The sequence below is a fragment of the Mobula birostris genome, chromosome 10 (assembly GCF_030028105.1).
Source record: "Mobula birostris isolate sMobBir1 chromosome 10, sMobBir1.hap1, whole genome shotgun sequence".
Classification (NCBI taxonomy): Eukaryota; Metazoa; Chordata; class Chondrichthyes; order Myliobatiformes; family Myliobatidae; genus Mobula; species Mobula birostris.
Genome location: NC_092379.1, coordinates 125,437,673 through 125,463,217, shown reverse-complemented (window position 1 = coordinate 125,463,217; position 25,545 = coordinate 125,437,673). Strand labels below are relative to the sequence as shown.

At 39.1% G+C, this 25,545-nt stretch overlaps 1 protein-coding gene and 1 long non-coding RNA gene across 4 annotated transcripts in view; one reads left to right on the top strand and one right to left on the bottom strand.

Annotated features, from left to right (window-relative positions):
• LOC140204316 (uncharacterized) overlaps nt 1-25,545 on the top strand; it is a 92,066-nt gene that overhangs the window by 51,211 nt on the left and 15,310 nt on the right. The window lies entirely within an intron of this gene.
• Nucleotides 971-25,545, bottom strand: part of LOC140204315 (insulin receptor substrate 2-B-like) — a 52,762-nt gene continuing 28,187 nt past the window's right edge. Inside the window, exon 2 of the mRNA XM_072270932.1 lies at nt 971-6,812. Coding sequence (XP_072127033.1) covers nt 6,808-6,812 — 5 coding nt within the window. The 3' untranslated portion in view covers nt 971-6,807. The remainder of the gene's footprint in view (nt 6,813-25,545) is intronic.

The following is a 25,545-nucleotide window of genomic DNA, read 5'->3' as shown; positions in this document are numbered from 1 at the left end:
ACTACAAAGGCAAAATCCCAAAGATTTTGAAGGTCTATAAAATGGTTGCACAGAGGTGCAGTTACCAGAGCTGCTCATTCACATCTGCATTGATTCAAGTTTGATTCTTAACTGTTTTTGTCTGTGTGGAGTTTCCACATTCTTCCTGAGTCCATGTGGTTTTCCTCTTATCTCCCAAAGGTGCATGGATTGTTCATTGGCCACTGTAAATTGCTCCTATTGCTTACTAGAATCTGGGAGTAGTTTATGGGAATAAGATTGCAATGAATATTTGCCAAGAATGGGATTGCTCTGTAAATGGGCATGGACAAATAAGTTGAAATGCTCTATATTATAAGGAAATATGGTAATACGATGCTCCATTACATTCATCATATCAAGCTAAAGTCATTTGCTAAATTTTCTGTGATCTGGGCCTGTTGAACATTTTGAAAGGAAATCCCCATTGTGTAAGGCAGAGTATGCAGCTGTTTTGGATGACTGTGATATAACTGCACAGGATTGTGGAATTTCTTACTTCCCTCTGTAGGCTTTCGGTTTTAACAATTTAAATGTGCAGATTGGGGAGCATGGGAAATGTATGCTGGGATAAAAAGTACATTGCAGGTAAAATAGGTACCAGAATGGAATAGTTCTGAGAGCTGGTATGAGAGGAGGAGAAGCTCCTTCAGCGCTGTGTGAAAATACAAAATATGCAGTATATTCTCTTTTTTTAAAAAAAAGCAAAATTACCTTATTGTACAAGGGACAAAGCAGATATCAATATAGACTATTGTACACCTGAGATGCATTAGTTTTTTGCAGAGCCAAATAATCCCCATTAAAGGTGTTCAAAAGGATATTAATAACCAGGTCTGGTTGTATGGGTGAATATTATAAATGTAGAATAGGAGCACCAGGAAACAAAACTTAAGCCAAGAACAGTTCACTTCTTAAACATAGGAATTAAATGAAAAAAAAATACAAGATGTAAGCAATAACATGAACACAATTTTATTGCATGTAGCTCTATGGAAAGCATTTGCGATAAATATAAACACTATACAGAACTCTAAGCCAGTCTCCCGTTCACAGACATGGTGGATTAACATTAAAATGCTAAACAATATTTACAGTGGAAGACACAGCAAGATAAAGTTAGATATTTTTAACCTTCTGTCGTGTGTGGTGCAGGAATAGCAATATATAGAGTATCAACCCTCTGCTTTTCTGTACAGCCAAAAGAAAAACTATGTCCATTTGTCAAATTAATTTACAAAAGGAATACAATTGCTCCATCTTTGTTTTTTACTATTATACAGCAGCATACTATTGTCTGGAAGATGCAACTTTTATTTTGCATGTATGAGATGAGGGAAGGTACCTGCGTAAGTGTAGTGTAAACCATCCAATCCAATTCTCCCTTCCTCTCTTTAGTTTATAGTCAATATTCAAATTAAGGCATTCCTTTACCAAGTTATAGAACTAGCCATTATTATTTTTAAACATTGATTTAACTGTACTTAATGCATACCATTCTCAATTTTTTTTTTACAATTTGTGCAAAGTCCAATTACATACAAAAAACATGGCAAGGGTCTTTTGATGGACAGAAATTATAGGTACTGACCAATATACTGAGAAAAATAGTTAACATATCCTGTTGACCCTGAATTTGTAACTTCATCATTCTGCTTTTTTCCCCTGAAGTGGAAGCAGGTACCTTCTCTCATTTGCTCTTATGTTGCTTTCTACCACTAACAATTTTTTTCAGTACCTACCAAGTGATATGTAAATCTTTATCCGGAATTAGCTTTCCAGCACAATACTGAATAATTTATTTAACTCTAAGCTATATAGACTGAGGAAAAACATTGCATACTGTATATGCCATACCTATTTGGCCATAAGTTGGCTTTTGAGGTTACTGTATAAAATCAGCACACAAGTTGCCAGTGCTCAGTTTCTTGCACCGATAACCTTCAGGACCTAAATATTTGATTTGTTAACTAAACTGCATGATGATCCTGGTATTCCTTTCTCAGCACATGTTGACTATGTCTTAACTATTCAAAAAAATCTAAAAACCCTATTAGTACCAAAATGTACCAGCCCAATTAGATCTACTACATTTTTTCATTCAGTACCCTTTGGTACTAGAATATTATCTCTAGCTATACTAAATTCAGGAAACTACATAGGATAGTTAATCCCCTAAGAACTATAGTGGTCTTACAATAGATGTGCATTTGTGAATCCCAAAAAAACCCCAACCCTATCCCTCCCCCCAATTTTTTGTTGGTATAGATCTCTTAACAGAATGGTATTCCTAGCTCTATAATTACATATTCATGCAGTATCTGGTGTTTATAATTATCACTGAACCACGTAATTCTCATTGGGATGGGTCAGTAACTAAAATTTGTACCTTACTATTATATTCCACATAGTACCACCTGTGGTCCAACGTCAGCACATACCTTTACTACCAGTGGTGCAATCTGCAGTCATTAGAACAAGCTGTAGAATAGCATTACCTTAGTACAGGTCAAGTAGCAGTTATTGTACCAATAGCATAAAAATCTAAATTTAGCAGCAATCGAAAACCAGATAACACAACCAACTGTTGCAAAAGGCAACTTTTTTCGCACTTCATAATTATTGTAACCACCTATATCACCTTTTACTTATGCCATGCAGTTCATCACACAGCTCAATACAAACATCGTAAGCAGCCAGGAGTTTAAGTAAACAAATGTTAGGATATTACTGTTAATCATTGAAATTCCTCTTTCATTTGGATGCCATCAGAATGCTCAAGTAAATGTGGTTCACATTTGTATATATTTACCAATGCACATCACCTTTATTAGAACATTCCTTGCAACTCTGAGGTTTACAGGAAAAGGCAGGTGCTAGAATGTGCAAATTGTTGTGTCTGGTTGACCTCAAGATGAATCCATTGAGGAAAGAAATTAGACACTGGTGGTAGCACAAAATGGGCAACATCCCATTATTCCTGTTATGCACAACACCCAATATTTAACTTCATCAACTGCAGCTGGAAACAAAATTCATGCTTTATGTCAACATCAGAGTCAAATTTCCAGCTCTTTTATTTCTTTGCTAGCTTTGTTTTAAACTGAGATTTTTACTTATTTTTGCTCTTTTCCATTTCCTCTATTGTGAGATTAAAATAATGGTGTGGACAAGCTGAATGCAACAACCATGGATATTAATGTGTTGAGGTTTCTAATGGAGAAATCATTACAATCAATATGCTTTCAGACCATTTCACTATTGCTGCTCGTAAACGGTGTAATTGGTAATGATCAGTTGAGAAAAAGATCAATATTAGGAAATTAATGCTGAAAATACATCCCACCTTGGTTTAAGTCACTGCTGCCTGACCTGGCCCAGTCATTCCAGCATTTTTTTTTACATTTTGGCTTAGATCACTTTGTCTTGCCAGTTTCAATTAAATGAAATTAAATTTTAGAAAAACTGCTGGGGGAGAGAGTACCGGAGGGAGAGTGTAGCAAGAGGTGAGAATACACCAATGCATATAATAAAGACATCATTCATCCCAGAAGCTGCCTCACTCCAACTTTAAAACTTGCTTACTTTTAACTAAAGGTTATAATACCTACTGAAAAATAAAGTGCAGGTGATAATTGATCTACTTTTTTAACCACTCTTCCAAACAGAACATACTACATCTAATGCAAAAGGAGAGCTCATGAATGGGGTGGGGTGGGGAGAGGGGGCACATGATTTATATTGCATTAATAAATCCATCTCAAATTTGACTCTCTGAGGCAGCCAATTTATTTTAGTTATTTAGATGCAATTCTTAAGCAGGATGGATCTCATTCTGAACTATTTAATGCATTCTGAAGTACTGTCCAATATAGTGAATCTCAGATAATTAATCACTTGAGTTAATATATAGGAAGCTAAATCCCTTACTTTCCAATTCAGCACAAAACTGTAATAAGGGAAGAAATTAATTGGATGATTTCCTAACTTACATTATGCCTATCATTCAAAACCTTACCCAAAAAATTTTAAAATAATAACTCCCTCATTTTCATATACTTTTCTTAGGACAAAGGGTCAAGCAAACTGGTATAAACATGTTCTGTGCACAACAGTGAGCACAAAAAGGAGACCAAACAATTCCACAGATTCCATTTCATAGTTCCAGTGGAAACCAGGCACCAGTGGTTTCCAGACACTCAAAACTTCCCAGTTCAGCTAGATGGGCAAGTATACAATAGAAGAATAAAACAAAAAAATGAAGCATGACTGACTCTGTTGCCCTGTGCAAGATAGCCAACCACCCATTCTCCTGTCCATACACTGTGGTAAATTTAAAAAATACCTAATGATAAAAAAATTCAATGCAATCACCTTCAACTGGACAAAGACAATGCTTTAGTGTTTATTCAGACTTATCCCATTAGTGAAACCATGGGTATGAAATTGTTCTTTGATCAAAGGTATCAAATAGGAGCTACTGCTTTAATGTGAACTAAATAACATTTACAATGGGCAAAAAATATTTAGTGTCTATTTAGCAATAGCAACCAAAGACAAACTTGTACACCTTCATATTCTGACAGCTTAGATTAGTCGGATTTAATAAAGACCTTTTGTTTTTCAGAAACAATAGAAAATTGATGATTTTTAAAGTACAATCTAAGAATTTTTGAAAGACAGATAGGCCAGTTGAACTGAATACTAAATCCAGTAGTTTGGTGCAATTTGTAAAGTGAGAATATCACTGATTACTTAGACGCAGCCAGCATTCGTCACATCTTCTACTAGATTAACACTGTTGAAGGGTAGTACTACAGTCCACGAAACTGTTGGTACCATAAATAATAAACACCATCTCAATTGTTCAGCAAAATGTGCAATAGGGGAAAATCTGCAGTAAACTTTAGTGAACCACTCAATAAATTCCACAAACCTGATAATAAATGTTACAACAATCAGGGTTGCATCCAGTATCTTTGAATCCCCATTTTAAGGTGTGGCACATTTGTATTGTCCATAACTCTTATGACTAATGTTACAGGGTAGACTGAAGTTCCTTTTCAATTATACCCTTTATTGAAAGTACTGCTTGTGAGATTTCTTAAACAGTACTTCTGACTGCAATGAAGTTTGGAACCAAAATTAACCCCTCTAACCCAGAATAAATATAGTCCATCACATACCAGTAATTAAAGCTACATTCTTTAACACAAAATACAAACATTTTTAAAATCATTTAAGCCTTTTCACGTTTTTCTGTTCAATATAAAATGGGGGGGAAACCTCAACTTAAGCTGTCCAAAACTGTATCCACAGGAAAACAAATGCTCCTTGCTATGGTTTGGACAAAAAAAAATTTGTTGGGAGGCAGAGACAAAAATCACACTCACTAGCCAAATTAAACACAAACTGTACAGCAAGTAGATTAGATCAAGGGACAGAAAAGAAAAATCACTATTGATGACTATATTTGGCATCATTCCCTCTGCAGCTGTGTAGAAGAGGATGTGAAGATATGTGTTATTACAAAGGCAGTGTCACAAAAATTTTAACAAACCCAGAGAACAGCAAGGAGGAAAACTGTAAATGTCAATGTCTACTTTTTAAAATCATGCACCATGATAAGCCTTTAGGGAGAATGCAATCTGCACATTCCTGAATGGATAATTCTGTCAGAGATACTGACAGGGGATTTTCATTTGCATTGACATAATGCATATGCAGATCAAAAGCCATCAACAACACTATAGATTTAAAAAGTGAAATAAAGCAGCTTTTAAACAGGAAAAGTGTCTTAGCAAAGTTTAGGCATAACTGACATTGTGAACATATCAAATACCTGATAAAATAAACTTTTCAATGGGTTTACAAATATTTTCCTTGCTTGACCTGACACAGTAGATAGCTTGCCCACAAAAGTCTGAACTTTGTGTCAACCTATGCTACATTCACGAGGTTTAATAATTTGGCCTACTTGGCTCAAGGCCACAGAAGATTTCCAACATGACTGCCTTTAAACAGCACAAGCTAAAAAAGAAGAAAGCAATGAACTATATACAGCTGGTCTGAGAAGCTGAGGGATCTGCTGAACTACACTTTCTTGATTTTCCAAAGGTGTGAAACTTAAACAAGTGATCTATAAAACTTGTTAGTCCTTTGTAAGAATTATTTTTCCCAAAATTGCTACCCTTTCAAAATAACATATCTGGGTGCATAGTAAAACAGAACAATCTTAAATATCCCCACAGAACATGCATTATGTTCTACAAATGATTGTAATGTTTCTTACAAATCATTTTTGTTTTCTTTTTAAACTCCACACGGCACTAGTCAAAGAAAGCCCATTAGTGCCTGAACTGGGGAACACCAATAAAAAGATTTTTTAACATATTTGTGAAATGTTTTGCAAAAATGGTGAACATTTAACTACTTCATTAACATTCAAATGGATTTAAAAAGTTTCAGTAAATAGGTTCACATTAGCTATGGCTCTTTTTTTTTTCTTTTTTGCTGAGCTGAAACTTGTAGGAAGAGTGTCTTTTTGTTGAAGGAAGTACCAAAAAGGCAGCAATTTGTTGTCCTTGTCCTGTTGAGATTCATGTGTTGACATTTCCCAACCTTGTTCATGGGAAAATAGCAGGTATGTGTGTATTCTTGCAAAGTTTGACTGCTTCAGACAGTACCAGTTCCATCTAGCAGGTTGTACAATTGCATGGTAAGTACCATGGGAAAAGGTACATTCAATCCTTTCCTCTGTTGACATGGATTTTAATCATGTTGGTGTACTTAATCTGTAGGAGACAAAAAATAAATTGGTCAAAATCTGAATGTTACAAATACAAAACGCAGCGAACCATTAAAGTGTGCCGTTCAAGATTTCACTCATTGTAAACATCAAGTTCATATCTAGTACAACATTCAATAAGACTATATGAAACTCCACTCTGCTGAAATTACTACTGCGACTGAAAGCTGACCTAGTGGCTTGGTACAAAGAGCTAAACTATAAGGGAAGGATAAATAATGCAGTTGGTTCCCAAACCAGATTTTGCAAAACAAGCTTCTGTACATTTTGCTGCAAAAGTACATTTCTTTTTCTAGGAACAATTCCTATCAGTACTCAATTTCCTGTGTGATAACGTCATCATGGAGAGCGCAATAGTGACTCTAACCTCATTTGCACATGCTTCAATGACTGCATGGTTTTTTTTTTAGGGACTTCGGTATAATCTGGCATTCTAAAACAGTCTGTAATAAATGGAGTTTTAGGAACTCTCTTCCAGAAGTTTGATGCTTCAATTATTTTTAGTTGACAGTGACATGTGTTCTGAGTCTATAAATATCAGAAATATCCTACTACTTTAAGCATTCATATACAAGTCTGGATGATACTATCAGAATCAGAGTAGTAAAAAGGTGAATAGTAATTTTTTCCTCCATGTGCCATGGACTATTAAAGCCATTCACTGTATTACAGAGTATAAATACTGCAAAGGGTTAGAACCCAAAATCTGTTTTCTTAATCCCACATGGGAATATGACAATAGTTATTTTTGAAAACTGGGGCGACAAGCACTCTGTATTTTGTGAATAGCTTACAGAAAGAATTACTGGAAACATCCATTTTACCAACTAATTAGTAACCACAGCATCTACAACTGCCCAATTTCCCATTCTTGCATCATTCACTTTACAGTCCCCAAGATTTAAATGTAGTTCTTGGTGAAGCTGGACAAATATTAGGTCAATTTCAGCATGAGTGCACAATATTCCTTGACCCTTCCTTGACCTCCCTGAACTCCATGTAGCAGTCTTCACATCTTCCTGCAAACACTATCTTTCTAATTAAATCCACTTATCTACCTTCCATAACACTAGCTTCCTATTCAGTCCTGAGCTACACTGTCAATCCAGATCCCCTTTTCTCCAATGAAGACAGCATATTTTCAAATAAAACTGCAGATGCTTGAAATCCAAAATAAAAACAGAAAATGTTGTAAATACTCTGGTAGCTTCTGTACAAAGGTAAACAAAAATATCATTTCCTCAGAATTGGGAAAGAGATTAGAAGAGAAGACTTTAAATTGAAGGTGACAAGGAAAAGGAAAGGAAAAAGGGGAATATTTGGAATGGAGCAAGACTGGGTCAAATGAATTAACGAGGCAGTAGGATGGTGATTATACTTTGTTCTGTGTTTTGGGATGTACTTATCATCATCATGTGCATGTCATATGGTGTGGGTGAAAATGGTCTTGACCTTGATTGTTCTTGACAAATATTTTTCTGCAGAAGTGGTTTGCCATTGTCTTATTCTGGGCAGTGTCTTTACAAGACAGGTGACCCCAACCATTATCAATACACTTCAGAGATTGTCTGTCTGGCGTCAGTGGTTGCATAGCCAGGTCTTGCGATATGCACCAGCTGCTCATACGACCATCCCCCACTTGCTCCTATGGCTACATGTGACCCTAATCGGCTGGCTAAGCAGGTGCTACAGCTTCCCCAATGGTGAGCTGCAGACTAGTGGAGGAAAGGAGCACTTTATATCTCCTTTGGTAGAGATGTATCTCCACCCTGCCACTCAATGGGATGTACTAATGCAGACAATAGAACTGAGCCAATGTCACAGATGGAGGATACTGGGCAGGAATGGTCAGTGATCATAGCAGAAAGTGAGTAATCTGCCTTTCCTGGAAATAGCATAGCTACTTGGAAAATGTAGTGCTGTTCCTGTTTCTCAAACACGAGGAAATCTGCAGATGCTAGAATTTCAAGCAACACACATAAAAACTGCTGGTGAACGCAGCAGGCCAGGCAGCATCTATAGGAAGAGGTACAGTCGACGTTTTGGGCCGAGACCCTTCGCCAGGACTAAATGAAAGAAGAGTTTCAGTTTCAGTTAGTCCTGACGAAGGGTCTCGGCCCGAAACGTCATCTGTACCTCTTCCTATAGATGCTGCCTGGCCTGCTGCGTTCACCAGCAATTTTTATGTGCGCTGTTCCTGTTTCTGTTCTTTTTTCATTTAATATACTTCAGTACAAGCAGGACAAAGCAATTCACATCCTAACCTTACCAAATACTGCTCTCCCTGCCAGCCAACACGCATCCTATTCAACACCAAAGCTGCTCATCCTTATTCATGCTAACTCTGACTTGCTCCATATTCACTCAAGTTTCTGACAGCCAATCCATCCATGACTACAGCCTCAAGTGTCAACATTCTCTTAGAACTTCAGTTATTTGATCTCTTGTCCAGTTCTCATTCAGTTTTGTCTTTGGATATTGAGCTCTGAGAATTAGTTCCCTAATATCATCTCTTCCATTTCAAATCCTTCTTTTTCATGATTCTTTGACTAAGCTTTCATCATCATTCCTAACAACCTTCTTAGTATTCCCCAGGAAGAACAATGACTAAAAGAATGAATGATAAATGCTATTAAGAAAACCATTTTAGTGAAACTATTGAGAGAACTAACTGGTTAAGAGGCTGGATGTCACCAGAAACCAATCCTTTATCTTTGAATGATGTTGCTGGAGAAAACCTGACTAGATGTTGAGAAGCTGAAGACAGACGAGAGGGGGCTGTAGCTGCAAAGCCTCCAAATAGCCAATTCAGGAAATATTTTGGTGACTTTCTTAGAAATTATAGCTTAAGGAGATTTATCATGTCACAACCATTTTGAACATTATTTTTATTTTACTATTAAGGGAATAATATGTGTAAGGAAGTAGTTAAAACAAAACCCTAGTCAGAAGTTACTTTGACAACATCTATCATCCATTCTTACTATATTAGCAATTTATACTTGGTATTATCTTGCCTTGTTATATACATCATCCAACATGCTTTATTTAATATTAATGGAATGCCTCCCGATTACATTATCTACACCACCTACTCAAAATGCGGCAAATCTACAGTTTGGATCCAAAACATTCTGCAATTTAAAAAAAAATTGTCAGATTAAATAATCTGAATGACATTCAATATTTCTTCCTCCAGGCTAACATAATATTATGTTCAAGCACTCCAATTCTATTCTCCAATTAGATTAGTATTCATTTCCAAGATTTATTTAAAATCTTGCAGCTCTGAGTCCTTTTAATTATAGTTCGTTCACAGGATATGGGTTGTTAGCAAAGTCAACATTTACTGTCCATCCATAGTTATGACTTTAGAATTGCTCTTAGTTTCTGCGTTAGAAATCAAATCCACATCATTTTATGCAATTTTCCACAGTTTAATTATTTTTCTGTCACAACCTCATACGTTAGTTAGGTTTCATCTTCTAACGCAGGCATGCTACTTCCGTAGGGATCGTTCCCTACGCGACTCCCTTGTCCATTCGTCCCCCCATCCCTCCCCACTGATCTCCCTGCTGGCATTTATCCTTGTAAGCGGAACAAGTGCTACACATGCCCTTACACTTCCTCCCTGACCACCATTCAGGGCCCCAGACAGTCCTTCCAGGTGAGGCGACACTTCACCTGTGAGTCGGCTGGGGTGATATACTGTGTCTGGTGCTCCCAATGTGGCCTTCTATATATTGGCGAGACCCGACGTAGACCGAGAGACTGCTTTGGTGAACACCTACGCTCTGTCCGCCAGAGGAAGCAGGATCTCCCAGTGGCCACACATTTTAATTCCACATCCCATTCCCATTCTGATATGTCTATCCACGGCTTCCTCTACTGTAAAGATGAAGCCACACTCAGGTTGGAGGAATAACACCTTATATTCCGTCTGGGTAGCCTCCAACCTGATGGCATGAACATCAACTTCTCTAACTTCCACTAATGCCCCACCTCCCCCCGTATCCCATCCGTTATTTATTTTTATACACACATTCTTTCTCCCACTCTCCTTTTTCTCCCTCTGTCCCTCTGACTATACCCCTCGCCCATCCTCTGGGTTCCCCCCCCCCCCCCGTCTTTCTCCCCGGACCTCCTGTCCCTTGATCCTCTCATATCCCCTTTGCCAATCACCTGTCCAGCTCTTGGCTCCATCCCTCCCCCTCCCGTCTTCTCCTATCATTTTGGATCTCCCCCTCCCACTTTCAAATCTCTTACTAGCCCTTCTTTCAGTTAGTCCTGATGAAGGGTCTTGGCCTGAAACGTCGACTGTACCCCTTCCTAGAGATGCTGCCTGGCCTGCTGCGTTCACCAGCAACTTTGATGTGTGATGCTACTTACTTGATGTGATTCGGATGGCAGTTCCTTACCAGAATTTCATTATTTTAGTACATTATCAGAGGTTCTAAACATGCCGTTTCATCAGCTTTTTCCCAACTTTTCTCTGCTGATAAACTCCTTGGGAATTCCAGCCTATACATCCCCCTCAGGGAAGTGGTATTTCCACTCTCTTGAACTGCAAGATCCCAAATCTCAGTAATTTTTTATGATTTCAGTTTATTTAGAAATGCTTTATATTGTTTTTACATTTGGGTATTTTTATATTTTTTTTAATATACTTGATAGTTTATATATGCTCAAGAGATATTCTGAAGCATTCAATTTTTCAGTACCTCAGACTGCCATCCAATCCATGACGTGCAACTTATCTAGCAATCGAAGTTTCACGCAGAATGTGAGCATTTTGATCTACACTTGAAAGCTCTACTGTCATTTAGTCCTTGCTATACAGGTAGAATTGACATGTGCATCCAGTTTTATTTACAAGATGGGGGCAAGAGTAGATAGCCGCAAAATCTGACTTCAGTGGCACAGGTTTAGAAAAAAAATTCTGAGCAGAATTATCAGTGACTATGTGTTTGCATTTAATATAGAACCCTGATCTAAGTTATGTTGGGGATGGCTTCTTAGTACCAGACATAAACAGATTGTTTTTTCAAAACACAAACAACTAACATTTATTTGGTTAGGACTAATATGTGTCACAATCAGTGCATTAGTAAAATAGAGAAATACCAGTTTAGATACTTAAATGCAGTATTAAGAATTTATTGTAATCTCAAATTCCACTGCATCAGTAGGTTTACCACACCCATCAACTCTGTTGGTTTAACATTTGGAGTGGGTTTTATGCATCACTAAAAATATGCTATAGAATTTCTCTGAATCTTATGTTTATACAAATAACATCACCTATACTTTACATTAAATATAATTTGGTTTATGATTAGAGAGCAAACAAAATTGCTTAAACATAGTAAATTCACATTCTGGCATGTTGTTACTGAAATGACTAATTTACACTTTATGAACAGTAAAACAGAGCATCTACAGCTAGACAGGAAAATTGACTAAATATTAGCACATGGTAATGCTCGCATCCAGGAATCTACTTAGAAAATTCAAATAACAAATGTCTCTTTAAAAAAATATATCGTTCTGCAATTTTTAAATTTCACTATGCAGAGATTCACGTTTGCTGAACAAATTTCAGTTACTGCACTAACTCAAATTTGGGAAATACTTGTTTATTGCCCCAAGCTGTTTTTGTAATACATTGTATTTTTTTTTATATATTTAACATTGTGTTAGTTATTTTGCCACCAAATTTAAAAATATTATTGTAAAACCACAAACAATGTTTACCAACAGATACTGGTGATAACTAAAATTGCACCCAGGTTGAGTACAAGGAAATAGCACTTCTTTTGTGCAGCCACAATTACCCACAGTACCAGTACTGTACTCCTCTTGAAATGCAAGATCAAGAAAGGAGTTCAATGTAGCAATGTTGAAACTGTTGCAATGTAGGAAACAGCTTCCAAGCATGAAGGTGGCAAGAATAGAGAACTAACTGACCAGGCTATACTTTATTTACAGAGACAGAGCAATAAACATTGGTCAGGATACTGAAGGGCATCAGACCTTTTGAAAAACATGAAAAGAAACCTTCACAAAAACAACTAGATTTGTACAATTCCCTTTAGCAAATCATCTATGGCTCTCATTGGAATACCAACCAATATATTAAAATAGATTTGAATATATTTGAAGGCACGCCATCAGCTACACTTTATGAGGAGAATAAGGAGATTTGGCTTATCACCACGTGCAAATTTCTATAGGTATATGGTAGATAGCATCTGACTAGCCTAGCTATGCCTGCCTTTTTGTTGGCTTTGTGGAACAATCTATGTTCCGTGCCTTTTCTGGTATCTGTCCCCCACTTTTCCTTCGCTACATCGACGACTGCATTGGCGCTGCTTCCTGCACGCATGCAGAACTCGTTGACTTTATTAACTTTGCCTCCAACTTTCACCCTGCCCTCAAGTTTACCTGGCCCATTTCAGAAACCTCCCTCCCCTTTCTAGATCTTTCTGTCTCTGTCTCTGGAGACAGCTTATCCACTGATGTCTACTATAAGCCTACTGACTCTCACAGCTATCTGGACTATTCCTCTTCTCACCCTGTCTCTTGCAAAAACGCCATCCCTTTCTCGCAATTCCTCCGTCTCCGCCGCATCTGCTCTCAGGATGAGGCTTTTCATTCTAGGACGAGGGAGATGTCTTCCTTTTTTAAAGAAAGGGGCTTCCCTTCCTCCACTATCAACTCTGCTCTTAAACGCATCTCCCCCATTTCACGTACATCTGCTCTCACTCCATCCTCCCGCCACCCCACTAGGAATAGGGTTTCCCTGGTCCTCACCTACCACCCCACCAGCATCCGGGTCCAACATATTATTCTCCGTAACTTCCGCCACCTCCAACGGGATCCCACCACTAAGCACATCTTTGCCTCCCCCCCCCGCATTCTACAGGGATCGCTCCCTACGCAACTCCCTTGTCCATTCGTCCCCCCCATCCCTCCCCACTGATCTCCCTCCTGGCACTTATCCGTGTAAGCGGAACAAGTGCTACACATGCCCTTACACTTCCTCCCTTACCACCATTCAGGGCCCCAAACAGTCCTTCCAGGTGAGGCAACACTTCACCTGTGAGTCGGCTAGGGTGATATACTATGTCCGGTGCTCACGATGTGGCCTTTTATATATTGGCGAGACCCGACGCAGACTGGGAGATCGCTTTGCTGAACATCTATGCTCTGTCCGCCAGAGAAAGCAGGATCTCCCAGTGGTCACACATTTTAATTCCACATCCCATTCCCATTCTGACATGTCTATCCACTGCCTCCTCTACTGTAAAGATGAAGCCACACTCAGGTTGGAGGAACAACACCTTATATTCCGTCTGGGTAGCCTCCAACCTGATGGCATGAACATCGACTTCTCTAACTTCCGCTAATGCCCCACCTCCCCCTCGTACCCCATCTGTTACGTATTTTTATACATACATTCTTTCTCTCACTCTCCTTTTTCTCCCTCTGTCCCTCTGAATATACCCCTTGCCCATCCTCTGGGTCCCCCCACCCTTGTCTTTCTTCCCGGACCTCCTGTCCCATGATCCTCTCGTATACCTTTTGCCTATCACCTGTCCAGCTCTTGGCTCCATCCCTCCCCCTCCTGTCTTCTCCTATCATTTTGGATCTCCCCCTCCCCCCCAACATTCAAATCCCTTACTCACTTTTCCTTCAGTTAGTCCTGACGAAGGGTCTCGGCCTGAAACGTCGACTGCACCTCTTCCTAGAGATGCTGCCTGGCCTGCGGCGTTCACCAGCAACTTTGATGTGTGTAGCTGCAAAACAGCCTGATATGGAGGATGTCGAGGGCTGTAGACTCAACCAGCTCAATCTGGGGCACAACCCTCCCAACAACTGAGGACACTTTTAAGAAGCGATGCCTCATGAAGGGAGCATCCATCATTAAGGACCCTCAAGATTTAGAGCATTCCCTTCATTTATTACTACCATCAAGGAGGAGATACAAAATCCTGAAGAGTGATACTCAGCAATTCAGAAACAGCTTCTGCACATCCATAATAAAATTTCTGAACAATCCATGAACCCATCAACACCAGCTCATTATATGCACCATTTATTTTGAAATTCATTGTAATTTAGTCCTTATATTGTACTGCTGCAAATCACCAAAATTCTCGTCACATAAGGCAATAATAATAAATCAGATTCTGAAACACATCTTGTCCAGCCACACATAAAGTAGTTACAAGAGTGTGACAGAGCTGGGTAACATGTGACAAAGTGACTTTACTGCCTGAATTCCAAAATGCCTGCAAGGCACAAACAGGTGCATGATAGAATAACTTCCATTCACCTGGATGAGTAGAGTTCCAACAATTCTAAAGAGACTTCTTACTATCCAACAGTTCTAAAGAGGCTTCTTAATAGAGCCTTGACCCGTGGCCAATCTGGACCTCGGAAGTTTTGTGAAGATGGGACTTCAATCAGGTCCACCGCCTGATGATAAAAGGCAGGAGTGGTTCGCAGCAGCGTAATGGAGCTTTGAACTGGGGCCAATTGGTGTAATTAATAAGAGCAAATTAAAGAAAGGCAATGGCAAGCGCAGTGGCCATCGTCTGAGTGGTAGTCTAAAGGCTTTAGCTCTTCGAGACTCAGCAAAGAGAGGCTTGATTCAGAGAAAGCAAAGGAAAAAAAAGTACAAGATTTTCCCTTCTCTTCTTTATACCTGGTCAGCTAGGTAGAGATGACAGGCAGGATAGGGCAATGCTCCTCTTGTACGATATGGGAAGGCAGGGAGACATGCAGTGTCTGTGACCACTACAACTGTGAGGTGCAACCAGCTGCAGCTTCTAACAAATCATGTTAAGGAGTTGGAGCTGAAACTGAATGAACACTGGATCATTCGGGAGGCTGAAGAGGTGATAGATAGGACACAGAAAACTGGGTGTTAGTCAGGAATGGGAAAGGGGTTAAGGAGCTAGTGCAGAGTACCCCTGTAGCCATCCCCCTCAACAACAGATATATTACTTTGGATACTGTTGGCTGATTGACCTAACAAAGGAAAGTCACAGTGGTCAGGTCTCTGGCACTGAGTCTGCCTCTGTAACTCAGAGGGGAAGGGGGAAGAAGAGGCACACTGTGGTGATAGCGATTCGTTAGTTAGGGGAATTGACAGGAGGTCCTGTGGGTGAGAATGAGATTCCTGATGGTATGTTACCACCCGATGGTCAGTGTCCGGAATATCTCAGATCGAGTCATCAGCATTCGTGGGAGGGTGAACAACCAGAAGTCGTGGTCCATGTAGGTATCAATGACATAGGTAGGACGAGTGACGAAGATCTGCATAGGAAGTTCAGGGAGTTAGATGCTAAGTTAAAAGGCAGAATCTCCTGGGTTGTGATCTTAGGATTTCAAGCCCTTGCCATGTGCTAGTGAGGCTAGAACTAGGAAGATTATACAGTTTAATATGTGGCTAAGCAGTTGGAGTAGGAGGGAGGGCATTAGATTTTTGGATCATTGAGCTCTCTTGCAGGGAAGATGGCACCTGTACAGAAGGAACAGTTTGCAACTGAACTGGAGGAGAACTAATATCCTAGAGGGAAGGCTTGTTAATGCTGCATGGTGGTATTTAAACTAAAGTTGCAGGGGGGATGGGAACCAGCGTTAGAACAGTTAGTGGAGAGGTTGCAGAGGCAGATGTTGGCGAGACCTTAAAAGAATCAAAAGGTTGAGCAACGTGTGACAAAATCGAAAAGGGTGAATACGGGATGGAAGATGATGTATCTGATTGAGTGCTGTATACGGAATAAGGTAGGTGAACTTGTAGCACAGTTGCAGGTTGGCAGGTATGATGTTGTAGGCATCATGGAACCACGGCTGAAAGATTATAGCAGGAGCTTAATGTCAAAGGATACACACTGTATTGAAAGGATAGGCAAGATGGTAGAGGGGGTGGCATTGCTTCGTTGGTAAAAAAAAAAAAAATGAAATCAAATCATTAGAAAGAGGTGACATAGGGTTGGAAGGTGTTGAATTATTGGGATAGAGCTGAGGAATTGCAAAGGTAAAAAGACCCTAATAGGAGTGTATACGGACCCCCAAACAGTTGGAGACAGAAAATGCATGCCAAAAGAGCAATATCACAGTAGTCACGGGGGACTACGTTATGCGTGTAAATTGGGAAAATCAGGTTGCTGCTGGTTTACAGGAGGGGTTATTTCTAGAGTCCCTATGAGATGGCTTTTTAGAGCACCTCATAGTTGAGTCCACTAGAGGATCAACTATTCTGGATTGGGTGTTGGGCAATGAACTAGAATTGATTAGAGAGCTTAAGGTAAAAGAACCTTTAGGGTAAGTGATCGTAATGTGATCAAATTCACTCCGAAATTTCAGAAGGAGAAGCTAAAGTCAGATGTATCAGTACTACAGTGGAGTAAAGGGAGTTACAGATTATAGATTATGAGGACACTCAGTCCTCATTTATTGTCATTTAGAAATGCATGTATTAAAAAATGATACAACGTTCCTCCAGAATGATATCACAAGAAAACACAGGACAAACAGAGACTACAACTGACAAAACCACATAATTATAACATATAGTTACAACAGTGCAAAGCAATACCATAATTTGATAAAGAGCAGACCATGGCATGGTAAAAAATAAAGTGTCAAAGTCCCGATAGACTCATCATCTATAGAAACATGAGAGAGGAGTGGGCCAGAATTGATTGGAAAAGAACACTGCTAGGGATGACGGTACAGCAGTAATGCCTGGAATTTCTGGAAACAATTCAGAAACCACAGGATTATTACATCCGAAAGAGGAAGAAGTATTCTAAAGGAAAGATGACACAACCATGGCTAACAAGAGAAGTCAAAGAAAGGGTATAAAATAGAGCAAAGATTAGTGGGAAGTTAGAGGATTGGAAAGCTTTTAAAAACAAACAGAAGTAAACTAAAAAAATCATTAAGGTAAAGATGGAATACGAAAGTAAGCTAGTCAATAATATTAAAGAGGATACCAAAAGTTTTTTTCAGGTACCTAAAGTGCAAATTGGATGATGGAATTGATGGCTTTGTTGACGATATAAAGATAGGTGAAGGGGCAGGTAAGTGTCAAGAAGTAGAAAGGCTACAGAAGGACTTAGAGAGATTAGGAGAATGGGCAAAGAAATAGCAGATGGAAAACAGTGTCAGGAAGTGTATGGTCATGCACTTTGGTAGAAGAAATGAGAGTTGACTATTTTCTAAATGGAGAGAAAATACAAAAAACTGAGGTGCAAAGGGACTTGGGAGTCCTTGTGCAGGATTCCCTAAAGATTAATTTGCAGGTTGAGTTTGTGGTGAGGAAGGCAAATGCAATGTTAGCATTCATTTCAAGAGGACTAGAATATAAAAGCAAGTACGTAAATTTAAATCTTTATTGATCACTGGTGAGGCCTCACTAGGAGTGTTGTGAGCAAATTTGGGTCCCTTAGAAAGGATGTGCTGAAACTGGAGAAGGTTCAAAGGAGGTTCATGAAAATGATTCCAGGATTGAATGGCTTATCATTATCATGAAGAGTGTCGAAGGGCTCTGGGTCTGTATTCACTAAAATTCAGAAGAATGAGGGGTGACCTCACTGAAACCTATCGAATGGTGAAAGGCCTTGATAAACTGGATATGGAGAGAATGTTTCCTATAGTGGGAGAGTCTTAAGACCAGAGGACACATCCTTAGAATAGAAGGGCATCCTTTTAGAACTGAGATGAGGAGGAATTTCTTTAGCCAGAGAATGGTGAATCAGTAGAATTATTTGCCACAGGCAGCTGTGGAGGCAAGCTCTTTATGTATATTTAAGGCAGAGGTTGATGATTACTGATTGGTCAGGACATAAAGGGATATAGGGAGAAGGCAGGAGCTTGAGACTGAGGGGAAAATTGGATCAGCTACAGACATCCCACTCTGCAAAAACTCATTTCGGGGAGGTAGCACCATCAATTTGCGGGAGACTTCCGGGAGAGGTGGGATGTCTGCAATAGAGTAGCTCCTCAGCAGCCAGCCAGCTAGTTTAAATAACGTTAGCTATGCTAATGAACGAATGACACCTGTTAAACTCACCTCAACACATCTTTTACATTTTAACCCACTATGGGCAATAGAAAAGTCACATTGCAAACAGTGCAGCGAGCAACACTGTCATTATTTTTGACCCCTATTAGGCAGGGGTACACTTTAGTGTAGTCTGGAGTGACGTAAAATTTATATTTTCTTTTTTTGGAACACTCTCCCATGGCGCGCTCTCGCTCTCTCATGGTCGCTCTCGTGCTTTCTCTCTTGTTCTCTCTCGTGGTCACTCTCGCGCTCTCTCTCGTTTGCTTGCTCTCACTTTCTCATGGTCGCTCTCGTGCTTTTTCTTTTGCTTTCTCTCTCGCGCTCTCTCACTCACTTGCTCTCAAAAAAATTGATTTCCGTGACATTGTATATAATTTGTGGGCATCAGGGAGCCACTATTAATATGCGGGAGACCCCCGGAACTTCCAGGAGAGGTGGGATATCTGCAGCTATGATGAAATGGCAGAGCAGACATTATGGGCCAAATGGCCTAATTCTGCTCATATATCTTATGGTCTTATCTGTGACAAAGCAGCCTGCTTGAATGACAACCAAACCACCACCCTAAACATTCAATCTGTCCACCACCATTAGTGGCTGCAGAGTATATCATCTGTCCAATGCAGTGCAATTACTTGCATTGCCTAAACCAAAGCTTCTAATCACTAAGAATAAGATAGTAGGCACATAGGAACACCGCCACTTGTAGGCTCCCTCCAGATTGCACATCATCATGTCAGAAACATTATAATATTACCAAAGGGAACAATAGCCTGAGGAATAAGAATATTTTAGAATTCACGAGAGAACCAAAGTATCGTTAAGGAAAGAATAGTAAAATGAGTGTAGGCTAGCAAGAAATAAACAGATTGTAAAGGGCTTCCATGGAGACGTTAAAAGGAAAAGATTAGGTATTTTTTTTCTTTCAGTCAAAGTTTGGGTCCCTTACAGACCAATACTGGACAACTTATATTGGGAAATGGTGCAGGAATTAAACAAATGTGTGTGTGTCAGCTGGAGACATAAGCCATAACCTGGAGGAAAAAGCAAACTGCTGTAGAAACTCAGTGGATCAAAATGTATTTGTGGATGCAGGGGGATGCTGAACATTTTGGGTGAAGACCTTGCATCAGGATGGCTGTGATAGCCTTCTGGAAATAATGAGGATCTCAAAGAAATTATTATAAATTTAGTATTAAAGTAAATAATGGAACTGAAGGGTGATATTACCTTTAACTTTTTTAGATTGCAGTGGCTGTACCACTATACCTGTTGAATTTTTTTTTGGTTTTAATAGTTCACAAATAATAAATATATTAAATCTTTGTTTGCCACCACCTATTACCCATCATATCTCCATCTACCATAAGCAACTCATACCTCATGCATTTATGGTTTGCTTTATTCAGATATTAAACCCTAGTTACAGATTGAACTAAATCATTTTCGAATTTTTCATCAAGCTATCATAATTAGATCACTGTTTTGTACAGCTTCCCTAACTCTCTGATAATGCACAATACTGAGACTCTGTCCCCTCTTGTTTAAAAAAATACCGCTGTATTTTGAAGTGCATTCACTACTTGAGCCTTGGTATACTTTGCTGCTCACTTCTAGGGATGCGGAGTCACTGTGCCTTCCACATTGGGCCCAGACATGTGTTGGCAGGTGGCTGATGTGGAACAAATGTGGCTTGATTGGGTTTAGTATACCAAATTGATTTCATTCCTGTCACCCATGAGAACTTGATCTGTAGGATACAATTTAAAATTTCTAAAACAGTTTTTTTCTCTTACATTTGTCCTTTTCAAATGAATGTGTTCTATAATAGGATGAATTAAAAAAAAACAAAATGCAAATCAAATCAAGAAATGAAAAACATTAAATAAGAAAACTTTGCTATAAGAGCTGTTGAGACAACTACATAGGCTACTAGACAACGGGGTGACCCGTTGGGGCACCCTTTAGAGAAGGGTAGTGCAGTCTGATGTGACCAGAATGAATATTAAATTTTCCTGAATGCTATTGGTATCACTTTGCTTTGGAAACTGAAGTAGAAAACCTCAGTTTATTAAAGAAGAACGATGCGTAGCAAAGCAAATATAGCTCCTCGTTTAACGGAGGACACTTTTGATGGCATCATTTCTGGTTTATCTGCCACCTTTGTGCCTCTCATTGTCATTCTGGAGACGTGCAGTCATTTCATCCCCCATCTCTTCTGCTGTTTATTCTTTGTCTCTGACCCTGGAGACGTGCATGCCTCTCCTCCTCTGTCTCTTCTTCTCTCATCTTTTTTTTGTCCTGACTCTTTGATCCTGGAGTCCCTGCCCTCATCTGATTCTTGTTCTCTCCCTCTCCTTGCCTTTCCCAACGACATTTGGCATCGTCTCTTAACCGTAATGTCTCCCTTCCCTTTCCACGCGGCATAATTAGGCGGACCTTTTTTTTTTTACCCTGATGCTGGGTAGAAGATACGAAGCACTAACACCAAAGGATGCTGATTATTCTTGACAATGTGGTTGGCACTCTCCTAAATGGACGTGATATAGCCACCAATGTCCTTTGACTGCAGCAAAGGGTTTTATGGGTGTCTCGAAGTACGTCATTACAATAAGATGTAATTATCTCTTATTGATGGGTGGCAGTTAGACCTGTCCCAATCCTGCACATGCTAATGGTGATTAGCAGAATGAACACCTCCAAATAGAGCTGCCCTGCCCTTTTGCTCCGGTAGGTGTCGCTGCTGAGGCTGGCTGTGCGCGTGCTTCGGGCTGTCCGATTTCCATAATGGCCGATCGGCTCTCGAGTGAAAGCCAGCCTGTTGATTTTTTGGCGAATGAGCAATTTTATACGAATATATAACCTTGAACTTTGCCTGCATTCTGTAAGTTAGTGCATTTTAATTTGATCTAGCCAAAAAAGTGCCGCTGTAATCCGCCATTTGCGCTAATTGGAGGTCACAAACAGACAGACAGAGCATGAGAGTTTTAGTATTATATAGATTACTACAGACAATGAATAGATATCAGGTACAAACACCTTCTGGGGCTACTCAACTTACATATTCTCTGCTCTCTAGATATTGGATTGTAGGCAGAACTTACTTTCAATCTGTGTTGTGAGAAACCCCAACATTCAAACCTGCCCTACAAGTTGAAATGGGTATTTAAAATGGCCGGATGTAGTATGCACAACTATGCCATTTAATGCAAAACTTCTTGGAGCAGTAGCTCACTACAGATATTTGAAAACCCACACACATGCAGCTTCTCTTCCATTCAGAAAGGGTGCCAAGATTGTTGCATTTCAAAATTAATATTTTTTCTAGTTCTGAAATGCTAAAATTATTAACTTAAAGGCATTATGTCACAATGAAGTTGCATAATTTGTAGTATAAATAATGTAGTTTATGTTTACATAACCTATTCCTGAATAAAACAAATATAAACCACAGTGAAAAATTTCCTTTGCTGAATACTTGAGATACACTCAGACCCCACTTAACGCTGAGGATGCGTTCCTTGGAGGTGGAGCGCTATGTAAATCAATGCTACGCAGGATTATTATAACATTACGTAAATGGACACATGCCTGTTTAAAAAAAAATCAAACCTAAGATATTTGATATATAATTTTATGTATACACAATAACTCGTCGAGTAACAAAGACGCAAATAGGCCTAATCTGTACATCAGTGGAGCAGCAACTCATCGCAATGGCAGCGGAGAAAAGCAGGTGGTGGTTACATCTTAGAGAAGGGACAAGGCTGTGGTTTCTCCTTCAACTTTGGCTTCTTCTTCAAGTAGGTGTCAAGAGTTGACTACCTCTTCTTAAGTTTCCTGTCATGAAGTTGTTCTCGGTAGCAGGAAATCATGTTGAGAACACCTCTCTTTGCCTTATTGCTTTGCTCCCAGTTAGGGTTATTAACAATGAACTGGTCCGCAATTTGTGTGATTGTGGTGATACTAGTGCTGAGGAATTTTGTGGTGAGGTTTCCCGCTAGTGTTTCATCTTCTCCATCTGTGTCCTCAGATTCACCCAGGATGTGCTGCTCTGCCAATTCTTGAAGCTCTTCGTTATTAAATCTCTCACCATGAGAATGCAGTAACTCTTCAACATTGCCATCATTACCATCCTCAAATCCCACTCCATCCCAGATCAACAATGCTCTGAATGACTGGTTCAGTCTGAAATCCTGGATGTTGTTGCATACTTCTGGTCATAGCTTCTTCCATATTCTGTTCATGCTATGGAGGTTACTGCGTTGCTTAAATCTATCAAACCAACCTCTGCTGGCTGTGAACGTTACCGACGTATTTTCTTCTTGAGTATGATTGAAGATGCTTCTTGCCTTTTTCATTATTATCAGCTGGCTTAGGGGCATATTTCATTGTGTTTGGTCATCCACCCATATATTTAGTCTATTTTCCATTTTTTCAAGCTTCTTGATCGAATCACCTTTGTTGATGATAACTTTGAGGTTGTCGTTGCAGAAGCTTTTATTTTCTCTGCATTTTTTATAATTGTTTTGATGGTCAATGCAGGTAATTTCAAAGAGGTGCCAACAACAACCTGATGCTCACTGGCTTCCATACGCCGTATCACTTGTAGATTCACATTCATGCTAATGCTTTTCCTAGACATCTTAGATGTACTACTCTCACTGGAAGTTCCAGGCCATTTTCCAGACATTATAGGTGAAAAAAAAAGGAAGAAATTGGCATGGGAGCAAGAACATTTACACACGCAGGGGAGGTAGAGCATTAACTAATACGTGATTGTCTGTGAACGGCTCAGAGCACTCTCATTAGATGATTGAACGTTTACTGTAATGAGAAGTTTTAAATGTTGTTTAAAGTGAATTTTTTGTCATTTTTATAAATTTCAATAAAGAATTGAATAACCACGTTGCAGTGAATCAGCACTATGCAGGGTCTGAGTGTATTTGTTTAAGTTTTCTCATCCACATATATTATGGTTACACTAAGGCACATTTGCTATACTCTAACAAAAATGAAAATTATTTTTAATAACATAATTTAACATCTTAAGTTTCCTTAGTGAGAAGACTTGATAAGATTATTAATTTTATTTGAAGGTTTGGCACAAATCAGGAAAGTTTAAACAAAACCACAGAACACATATTTTGGAAATCTAAACCCTAAACATTTTAACTAAATCAGAAAATTATTTACAAGTTTCATTGCAAGTTGGAGATGGAAATGCAGTTTTGTGTGACAAATAGAACCCCCCACTCCAAAAAATGTAGCAACTTGGCGTTTGAACATTAGAAATGTGCTAATATTTGGGGAATTGACTATTATTCGTTTTGACATCATAGTAAAAATCCGCCCATCTCTGTAATCAACAAAAATTTGATAAAGATTACAAGTACCCACTTAATCAATTGAACTATTTGCCAGCGATCACATACTGTGGGCATTGTTTCATAACACTATTGGCTACTGGTAGGTGATTATTTGATTGACCAGTATAGGCCACTTCCAAGAAGGTTAGATAAAATATAGTTTCAGTGAAAAGGTGTAAATGAGCATGGCTAGAACAAAACCAAACATCCTTGAGCAGTATTAGCATCCTAGGATATTTGCATCACAAAGGGATGCCATTCAACCCATTAAATTTATACCAGCTCCCAGCAGAGCAACTATCTCAATCCCATTCCGTTAATTTCTACAGGCCCTGAAAATTATTTTCGAATAACTATACAATTGTTTTCAAAACTCCAACTGAGTCTGCTCCTACAATTTTTACATGTAGAGATCCAGGTCAAAACTACGTTCGGCATAAAAAATTTCCCTAAATCCCTTCAAGCAATACTTTAAATTTGTTACTGAACCATCTGCTAATGCTTTCTTTCCATTTATACAATCTATACCTATCATGATCTTGAATGCCTCTTTCATGTCTGTATTTTTTTTGCCTCAAGAATGGTTCAAGCTTATCAAATCTAATTTGATAGATCAAATTTCTTGTGTCTAGAAGCATTCTAGTAAATCAAGCTTTTGGGCTGCATTTAGCAGCGATTCAACAGGTTGGAGGAAACTCAGTGGGGAGGCAGATAGTAAAAAACAGCAGAGAGAAGCAAATAATATGACAAGCATGAAGAGTATAAATGTCTTTTGGAGACAAAGCAGGGAAGTAGGTACAGACAAGATAAAAGTAGCTTATAATTTGCTGTTTGGTGACAAATCAATCAGAAACACCAGGCAGAAAAGGCCTGCACCTCATCTTAATGCAGATACTATTCTGTGTTCAGGATAGAGGTTGTCAATTCAAAGGATCTCAGGAAGCCGCAGAGGGTTGTATACTCAGCCAGCTCCATCACAAGCACCATCCTCCCCATCATCAAGGACTCCTAACCCTAACCTAGTCATAGTCATACTTTATTGATCCCGGGAGAAATTGGTTTTCATTACACTTGCACCATAAATAATTAAATAGTAATAAAACCATAAATAATTAAATAGTAATATGTAAATTATGCCAGGAAATAAGTCCAGGACCAGCCTATTGGCTCAGGGTGTCTGACCCTCCAAGGGAGGAGTTGTAAAGTTTCATGGCCACAGGCAGGAATGACTTCCTATGATGCTCTGTGTTGAATCTCGGTGGAATGTG